The sequence below is a fragment of the Amblyomma americanum genome, chromosome 5, assembly GCF_052857255.1.
Source record: "Amblyomma americanum isolate KBUSLIRL-KWMA chromosome 5, ASM5285725v1, whole genome shotgun sequence".
Classification (NCBI taxonomy): Eukaryota; Metazoa; Arthropoda; class Arachnida; order Ixodida; family Ixodidae; genus Amblyomma; species Amblyomma americanum.
This window is the reverse complement of record NC_135501.1, coordinates 189604343-189614403: the sequence shown is the minus strand read 5'-3', so window position 1 is coordinate 189614403 and position 10061 is coordinate 189604343. Positions and strand designations below refer to the sequence as shown.

Sequence of the window (10061 nt, the reverse complement as noted above, 5' to 3'; positions counted from 1 at the left end):
GCTAAAATGCCATAGATGGTCAGAATTATCCCCTCTCTCCATCTGCCCCCATGCTTTATGTCACCAAGCAGGGTCATGAGAATCGTCCCGACGCCACTGGCTGGAAAGGGGGCCTTGACGGGGAAAATCCACTTCGTTCTTGAGTTGTATACGACTATGGCGTTGAGGGCACGTATTCACTTGTAATAAGAGATTAACCTGGAAACGAAGAGAAGTCGGACAGAGTGATGATTCTGTGACGCGGTACTCTCCATTGGGGTTATGGTGGGTAAAGATTGGGGTACCTGGTTGCGAGGTGCGAAAATGTGCAAACACATCACCAATTTTTCGCATCATATAGCCGTGAGTCGAGAATCCGCTTGGAAAGCGAAGTAATGCCCCAACTGCTTGTAGCGATTTCTAAGCCCCCGGCTGATTCTCCGGTTTTAGGTTCGCTGATAGTGGAACAGGTGTGAAAACGATTCTGTTGGAATAGTACGCACGTACAACACGGGTAGAACAAAAATACTTAGAATATTCCCCCTGAATACGCTCCGTTTTATGCTTCCGTGTGTTGAACAAAAATACTTAGAATATTCCCCCTGAATACGCTCCGTTTTATGCTTCCGTGTGTTGAGGTTGGAAGCAGATTAGTAAGAACGATGAACTAACTAGTAGGAACAAATTAGAGAATTATAGTTTGACGCAACTCAAGAACGAAATTACGATTTACGCTCAAAGGAGAGAGACCCTCCATCCAATGGCGACGACCGGTTTGTCGTGACGTGTCACGCTAAGGGGCGCAAGGGGATTAAGAACTACGTCATGACAGTCGATCGACACCATTGGCTGGATGACTTCCTTTAAGGGGTATTCGTCGCTTTGTACTTGAGCTGTATCAGACTATAGTGTACAATTTTTCTCGGTGGCTGTTCTTGTAACGTATCTCTCCGATGCAGTACGAAGCACGGGTCAGCATTCCAGCAGCAAAATCAGCATTCGTGTTTGTAAGTGGAGGGAAGGAATAAACAAAACAAAATCTAATATCAGTCATCAGTTAGCCGAACAATTAAGCATATCCCGGGTTCCGTGCAATCATGTTTATCAGCACACGTGAATTCTGGCTTTGCCATCTTTCTTCTTCTTTCTTTCTTTCTTTCTTTCTTTCTTTCTTTCTTTCTTTCTTTCTTTCTTTCTTTCTTTCTTCATGCTGCTACATCCATTCGCATCCGCACAAGCACGAACGGACGCGTTCCAGAAAAAAAGGAAGTCGTCGGCCGCTTTAAATGCTTCCAGCGGAAGTGACTAATTGCTTGCTAATACATCGTCAAAAGTCATTCTTTACAGCACCGTGCAACACGCTGCTCAGTTTCATTTCGCTTCTAAACAGTTACTTTTTTTTTTGTTCGGCGCCATTTTCTCACACACTATATCTATTTTTATGATATACTTGTCCGAGAAGATCTAGTATTTATTCTCCATCGTCGCCCTCTGCTTCTTCACCCTTCTCTTCCCCTTCTCCGGGTCTTTTCATTTCTTTTCTGATGCGCCGTTTTTACGGCCTTTGTTTGAATGAGAACGTGTTTTGCCGCCACTCACTCAGCGGCTGCCCCCCCACAATCCCTTGCGCCAGCGGCGGCAGCGACCCCTTGCGTAAGCGTCGCGAAGTGAACTCCGCCGACCCCTATACCCGTACGCCCTGGGCATTAGCGCGGGCGGGCGGGAGCGAGCCAATTTTAGGGACGTGGACCCCTCGCTCGCGGGCTTCGTGGGTTTTGGAGCGCGGACGATGACCAAAAAGAAAATAAAAGGGAAAAAAAGCGTAGTACCACAAAATAAACCGCGCAAGAGATGGAGGTGCGAAGAAGACACGTTGACGGGGGCGACACGCGGTTGTTGCCCAAGACCTCGCTTGCGCGGCCCGGCTCAAAGGGAAATATTTACGCGACCTGCGCCGCCTGGCGGCGCGGCGGAGCGCGATGAGTCAAGCGGAGCGCGGTTGTAGTCACTCGCGTCTGAACAACGCCGCGCGTAAGTGGCCCGATAACAGCGCGGATGTTCGCACTCCGATGCCTGGATCTGTGTGTGGGCTGCAGTGTATACGTGGGTTCTGCGCCTCTAGCGTGGATTTTTGTTTAAAAAAAAAAAGTGCGTCGGTTTGCTTTGCAGCGAAGGTAATGTGTGGGATGTGGGTATAAAGGGCTTGCACGGATGCGTGTGAAAATTTCTCGGTTCATTCCCCGCGTTTCGTGGCGCTAAGCAATAATTTTTAGTGCGCGGCGGTGACTCGTCGATGTGCACCGACTCGTTGGGCGGTTTATAGGCGTGAGGGTCAGTGATCGTGATAGACAGTAGGCTATACCTTCTCTGATAGCTTTGAAGAACTTAGCGATACTGGCATCTCCAGGCTGTTCACTTTCCTTCGCAGGGTGGTGATTATTTGATTAGGAGACTTGAGTTGCTTCAGACTTCGGTCACACCGTCGTATACAGCGTTTGCCTTGCTTAGTTACCTTCGTTAAATTATTTGCTCATTTCATTCTCATATAGCCACCGTTTAGGACATTTAGGACTTTACACAAAATTGGGTTACGTGAATACGCGCACTCCCGCTGGCTTACTTCATTGCGTAGCTTTCTAGTTTTGTTATTTTATTTTTCTGCCTACTAGAAATCACTGTGGATAACGCTGTTTCGACTTTCTGACAGAAAGCAGTCGGGGTGATCTGGAAGTTCGCAGTCATGGCCATAATAATACGGAACACACTTCGGCGATCAAACTCATCTCACGACTTACCTAGGGAAAATTAGGTGACACTTGATACATGTGCTGGCAAATGCCACTGGTGTGCTCGTGCATAAACGGAAGAAACTTCTTTATTCGAAACGTCTGAAAATAGAAACACCTAAGCGTACTTTGTATTTCTGGTCATACTATTCACGGTGTTCACGTCAGGTCACGGACGCCATATTGTGGTACAACGCACAGCTTAAGCGGTGCAAAGCCCTTAGCAGGTGGCGAGAAGCCGATTCAACGTGCGTTGCGGCCAATCGCCGTGCTCAATGGACGTCAAAATGGCGACCAGTGTGACGTGTTTGTATACTCCCTACACTGTGCTCAAAATGTTGCGACGCTGTGTCGCCTGTGTGACGCGGCCGCTTGATTTCACAATAACTCCCCCCCCCCCCCCCTTTCTTGGAGGAAGATTAACTGCTTTCGAAGTGGTTGGGTAAACGGCTGTTCGCAAAATGCCAAACGTTGCCTTGGCTGTCGCCACTTAGCCTCTCCGCCCATCGTCAGCGTGCAAGGTCTCGTAAACTTTGTCCTTTAGACTTGGCAGACCCCTTCGGCGTCTATTTCGTGCTTTCCTGTTTTTTTTTTTTTTAAATCGTTCCTCGTGCGAGAGCAGTTCGAATGTTTCACATTTGCGATCAAGGGCACTGCAGGGCTTTGTCCCCGATTTATTGCGTTAGTGGCTTCTGAAAAAGCCCTACAGGTTGTGTGCTTGCGTTAAGTATACTGTGAGTGTTACTACCCAAGGTCATTTGGCTCTTGATTTCACCAGCGGTGGAAGTGCGGCCTCTCAGATCCGGCAGCTAACTGCAGCAGCAAGAGCAAGTTACATGCAGTGCAGCCACTTGCTCTGAAGCTTACGCAGACGCGGCTTTGGCAGCTTAAAGTTAAGCCGACAGTTCATTCTTTTTTTTATTGCAACAAATCGTGACGTACGCAGGCACCCCCCCCCCCCCATTTTTTTTCAACTTTCATCTTCCTGCTAATCGCTTCGTTACATAATCGCAAGGTTACGTTTACATTTGCGTAACTTGTAGCACTCTTAGAGCGGCTGCACACATAAGCTCTGAGAGGAATTCAGCTTTTTAACTCGCACTGCATACAACAGTAAATACGAGCCTTCCGCTTAAATTTTTGTGGATTTTTAGGCTTCTTTTTTTTTCAGAGTGGGGCCCAGGGAAGGTGATCTTATGTAAAGGGCGGGAGTGGGAGAGGGGATGAGGGAATCTTGATTTCGGGAAGTGGACTAGGTCCCCCCCCCCCCCTTCCCCCCCTTAGCTGCGTGCCTGAAGCGACGTTCCAATTATATGTCGGGACTGTTTCGGCGTTACTTTATAGCAGTGTTGCTTTCAAGGTGTTGACCAGGCTTATTTTCTGACTGAATCACTACTCAGCAGTTCCTAAACAAGGGCTTGTATTAGTCTAATACTGCACTGCAACTGTCAGGTGACTGTCGGCAGGAAGCAACTTTGAGGCTTTATCTTAAACGTCTTCTCGTTAAGAAATTCAGAGTCGTATAATCTACGGTAGGGTGTTAACTTAAAGAAGAAGCATAGCTAGAACTCCAAAGCGTTTGCTCTTGGGCCAGTTGGCGCATGTTGAACTGGTGCCCCCTTTTTCAAGTTCAGTATAGCTACAGAGCGTCAAGCTTCGTCGTATTTGCTTGTGGTTCTCCTATATGTTTTGCGCAGTAATCCATCTGTCTGCAGTTAGGCTTAGCGAGACATTCAATCACGATGCTCTAAAGCGCTCTTAAGCTTCGCAAAAGACACCAAGAGATCATTTTATTTGGGGCTATGATGCGCGGTTATAACGCACTAGGAGAAAGAGTTGAGAGTACCACATTGTCCGTGCCGATTTATTACATTAGTTTGGGTTTGCACGGTGGATTGCGCTCAAAATATAGCCACTACCTCCTATCCGTCAGCTGAAAGTAGAACTCCTATACCTGTAGCGCCTTGTCTCTTAGACTTCCACCGCACTGCTCGCAATGGAGCATGAGCTCTTTTTCGGCAAAAAGAACAGATTTGTCGTAACACTAAAACCAGTATCGTGTGCATCCCTTACAAAAATTTCTTCAGACGGTCTATAGACTCTCCATAGGCTTGTGTCTATAAAGTCTATAGACTCTCCATAGACGCACCCTAGAGAACAGTCTGTAGGCAATACATATCCTATAGACAGTCTATAGACAATCTCTAGAGTTATGGTCGTACACTTTTAGTAGACTTTTGTCTACAGACAGGCTATAGACTATCAATAGACAAAGATAAATATCTATAGGAAGGCAGTAGTGTTAATAAGATGCCTGTAGACTGTCTATAGACCATTTTTGTAAGGGCTCTAGTAAACTCGTGCACGTAATTCTGATACTTTCAAGATTCACTCAGAATCGCTGCATTCTTGGCCTAATGGTGAGGTCTACGGTTTGAGACCCACGGGGACTGACCATGTTTGGGCCAAACTGACAATTTCACTGCAGCCTTTCATGCGTTAAAAGAACGAGACTTGTCGTTCAGTCACTTCTTGGCAGGGAACATCGGTAATCCAGCAATGTTCGAAGGCGCTGACTGACACCTGAATGGCGTGGCACAGTGCCTGACTCGAGCTGTGCCGGGTCTCTGCCCTAGAACGACACTCCGCCCTGATCGCTGTCGGGTTTCGAGACGTCACAGCTTCGGCGACGAGCACGACCGCGCGTGCGGTGGCGGCGGCTCGAGTGACCTCGGTCACGCACAGCTAGACTTGGCTCCGTTACAACTGCGGACGGCTCGCAATTATTTATTCACACCCCTCCGTCGGCGCCGTGTGCCCCTTGCTAATGATGCAACGACCCCCGACCCACGTGTCGCCGTGGAGCCAAGCTCAGGTGTGTAGAGCTCCACAGTCGCGTAGAGTGGGCTTCACCGCCCTTACAAAATTTTCTTTAGACTGTCTATAGGCTTTCCATAGACTTCTGTCTATAAAGTCTATAGACTCTCTATAGACAAACCCTAGAGAACAGTCTATAGGCAATACAAATCCCATAGCCAGTCTATAGATTTATGGCCATGCACATTTAGTAGACTTTTGTCTATAGGCAGTCTATAGACTATGAATAGACAAAAATAAATATCTATAGAAAGGCAGTAGTCTATAAGAAGTCTATAGACTGTCTATAGACCATGTTTGTAAGGGTGGACGTATCGCTGACCGGTGCTTGTCTACGGGTCTCAGTTGCGAAGGTAATTGTTTACGTAGCTGGACGTGTTATTGGCGTTTCCACTGTAGTCGGAAACAACTCAAGAGCGAAGCGGTGAATGCCTCTCGAAGGAGGCCCTCTAGCCAGTGGCGTCGGCCGATTTCCATGACGTCGAAGTTAATCACTGGTTAATCCTGTTACGCTAAATTAATCGCGAGAGGGGATTAACCACGGTTAACTGCGACGTCATGAAAATTGGTCGCTGCCATTGGCTGGACGGTCTCCTTTGAGAGGTATTTGCCGCTTCGTTCTTGAGTTACGTCCGACTGTAATCGTCCCTGGACACTGTATTTACGGCTTTCATTAACTGTTGTTTATAGCGATGCAGTCTTATATAATAACCGTTATTCTCCGGCTATTCTATTTCATTCGTGCCGTCCGTCTAGCTGACTGACCCATTTTAGTGATTTGGGGGGAGGGGGGCATCTGGTGTCGTTTTATCCAGTAACGAAGGGCGAATGAATTAACATTGAATTAGCGCTTAACGGATGCGATATATTATCCCAGCAATGGATTTTTTTGCTTTGCAGGATGACAGCTAGAGATAGATTACCGTGTGCGAAGCTTCTGTAAAGCTAGAAAAGGTTAAGAAAAATTAAATGCAGGTGGGTACTGCGGAGCCGGTTGGTTCATGAATAAATCAAGAAAAATAGTGTGAAAGACGGGGTAAACATCTTTACTTCTTGTCCTGTCTTTCGCGCCGGTTTTTCCTGCTTTAATGAAGTGGAGGTGCATCGCCTCCAAAGGCTGCTTTCGCAAGCAAAGTGCGGTAACGGTAAGAACCGATTTTTTGCGGATCTTTGAGGGCAGGCTACACCTCCATTCACTTGCAAACGGTGATCACGGAGTCAGTTTTGGTTATGACGTGACTGTAATAGCTTGAATGTAGCGGCGGGAGAAAAAAATGTACCGTTTTTAAATCCAATTTTCTCAGTAGAAAATTCGTCTTTTGCTGCCAACCGATCGAGCGTCAACATGACAACAAAGAGGCGAGCAAATGATTTTTGCTAAGAACATCAATTGTAGTTTCTCACTGCCCGTTTGAAGGCCACATTGCTTTCTTCACTGCATTGCTGCCCGCTTACGACAGCTCATCATTCACCAGTGTGAAATGTTTTGGCTGCCTGAGCGCTCATTCGCTGGCTTGTTTTCATTGCGAGAAGAAGCTTTCCAAGCAGACGGTCTAACAGGCATCGAGTATGACGCATGGCTGCCGCAGAAGACGCGCATGTTTTTGTTTTTCACGCGGTGACTATAGGATTAAGCATGAGGGAAACACTGTCGTATGCATTCGTCTTCTGGGCCTTTTTCTTTTTTATTTTGGAAGCACTTTATCAGAGACAACGGCGCTGGCTCATGTGCGTCGTTTGTTCTACGTTTGTTATACCAGCGCAGTCACGTGTGCGTCTTGTGCACGACTTCTTGCTGCGCTGGGGCTGGGGTACACTTATTTCCGTCTCTCGTCGTGCACATAACACATAATTTTGTTCGTCCTTTGAAGAGCCCCCTTTCGAGGTCACAAGGAAACGGGGAAACCACTGCGCGAAAGCAACTGGCAGTGCGAGCAAAACAAGTTGCTCAAAAAAACGGAAACCCCATTTCGTAACTCGGCCGCCTCGACGCCAGTTACCATTAGAAAAAGTGCGGAGAAAACACATTCCCACGGCGCGCCCGCGGTCATTCACTTAAAAACTCTATTGACCGCACACATTTCGCGCTAAGTGGAGACGCGCGTCTTTCTGTGTGTACGTGTATGTGCGCTCATTAGCTGAGGGCTTCTGTTTTGCACCGCATCTTCGGGGTCACAGACACGAGGGGAGGGGGGCGAGAGAAGGGGGAGGGGTGTAGTTTCCCGCGTACATTAGCTTGGGTGGAGGGAGAGTGGGGAGGAGGAGGAGAGAGGAAAACATGGTATGGTGTGCTGCCGGTCCCTCTTTCGCGCCGAACATATTGCCTGCCTTAGCGTTAAAAATAGAGGGTGGGAGCTTTCGCTGGAGGCGATAGTCGTGCTGCTGCCGCGTACTGCTGTTCCGTCGGGCGACGGAAGGAGGAGGAGGAGGAGGAGGAGGAGGGAAAGACCTCCCGGCAACGGCGTTCGTCGCCTAGGAGAACCGGCGCTTTCTTTCCTCTCGACGCAGTCGGCGAAAAAAAAAACAACAAAAAAAACCCCGCGCAGTTTATGTGCGCGAACGGAGTGCAGTTTCCGCCGCCAGTGCAACGCGCGAGAAGTGGTGGTGGATGGCTGCTGCCTGTTGCTTCGAGGGATATATAGCTGCGTATTTTGCGAGTGTGTGCTTGGTTGGCCCCCCCGGAGGAGCGTCGGGTCCGAGCCCGGAGTGACCCCGCCGCGCGGGCTCCGCTATAAAAGGCCGGTGGTATTGTGTGTGTGCGCCACTTGAGTTGGTTCGGCGGCGACTGGTAGTTCGTGTACGCTGTCACCGATCTCTTCGTTCCTTCGCGGGGCTCTTCATCGACGCTGTCCCGAAGACTGTACTACCCTCCGGTTGGTGTTTGTGCCTGTGCACTCCACGACTGAAGTTCTGCAAAACAGCGGCGGGGCTTCGGAGTCGACGACTTTGCCGCTCGACGGTTCTTGAAAAGTGTTTGGGAGAGCACCTGTTGCGTCCTTCGAGGACGGCCTGCTACTCCTCCGATCAACCGTAACCAAGGGTAGCTTTCAGTTTAATAGTTTTATCTTCCTCACCCTCGCCGCAACTCCTCGTCCACGAACTCCGCTGCTCGTCAGCGCACGTGCGCCCGTTATACGGGCGTGCTCTCCGGCTCGCCCGGGCCGCCGCGCGACCCAGGGCCCGTGGACAGGGCGTTGTCCGACTCCGGCTCTAGCCTGACCTATATGGGCTGCCGAGGCTGTTCACTCTGATAGTCGGCATCGCTGCTTTAGACCTCGTCCTCGGTATATATCTTCTCTTCTCTCGGCAGTTTTGCACATATTGCACTATCGGCTCGTGTTTTTCAAACTAAAAAAAAAAAACTTCAGTCTTGCTGAGTCTGTGTCTGTCGCAGGTGAGTAGATAAGTTCTCCCCTGCACTGGGTATAGCAGAACACTTGTTGTTCGCCAGTAGGCCACGATTTGATTTTCATATATCAGTTCGCGCACCTCACGACTTTCCATACTAGCAGCCTTGCCCAGTCTGAAAGGCGCCTGCATTTTTCGAGAGCACCGGAGTATCGCCTTTTGATGACTGCATTTCCCGGTGTTCCGGAACCTTACTAGTCTTCATCATCTTGACGTAGTCGCTTCATCGCTTTTGGGCCGTTAGACGACCATACCCTGCTTGTCGCTTTTCCGGACGCCACCCGGGAAATTCAAGTCCGCATCTACGCTTGCGCGGAGCCTTCTTAACTGGGACTTCGTCCGCGGGATACGTCCCGTCGAGCGAGTTTCCAAGCTAGTGACTTCACTTCGGTTTAGCGTCCGTTAAAAGGTTTGAAGACCGTCGTGCGCCAAGGTTTACAACTGCGGCCTTTGACGACCCTCTGTCGTGTGTAACGTCTGAGAGGCCCCGCTGTCCTTGAAATCCCAGCATGACGTTCTCCGACATGTGGCGGCGCAAGACCCTGACGAAAAAGGTGAGCTGATCCAGGCCTTGTGGACTACTCTGTCGCAGGCACTGGCTCACTGCTTTCACAGCTCTCTCTCCTTGATGGCGATCGATGGCTGCGAACGCTGTAATACTTTGTGTCCGTAGTAATCGAATGGCCTCTTATTTTTTTATGCGTCTCCTGGAGTGTATACGAGTAATACGCTGCATCGGCAAGAGCGCGGAGGGAATTGCGCAAGCTTATAAGCCTACAGCTTGGTGCTAACAGGAGGCGAATGCACGAAGCGCAGAAGAATGACGCGCGATTGGCCAGTCATCGATTCTTTTCGTGATCATGATTGGCCGGTTCGCTCAGCGTCCGGCCGAGCACGGATCGTTTTTGCCCGCTGGAAAGTTTTAGTCGGTCTGTGATTGGCTGGCGCCGGCTGTAGTTTCCGCAGCGTTGCGCGCTTCTACTGATACATAGCCACTATGGGGCAGTAGGA

General features: G+C 49.3%; 1 protein-coding gene across 14 annotated transcripts in view; it reads left to right on the top strand.

Moving 5' to 3' along the window:
• Positions 1-10061, top strand: part of LOC144133263 (calpain-B-like) — an 82779-nt gene that overhangs the window by 30379 nt on the left and 42339 nt on the right. For 2 of the 14 annotated variants that reach the window (XM_077666196.1, XM_077666191.1), the window contains exon 1: positions 8221-9604. The exons of 11 other annotated variants lie outside the window; for them this stretch is intronic. In XM_077666196.1, coding sequence (XP_077522322.1) covers positions 9560-9604 — 45 coding nt within the window. In that variant the 5' untranslated portion in view covers positions 8221-9559. Of the gene's footprint in view, positions 1-8208; positions 9605-10061 lie in introns of those variants that run through there. One more of the 14 variants, XM_077666199.1, reaches the window with a different exon arrangement.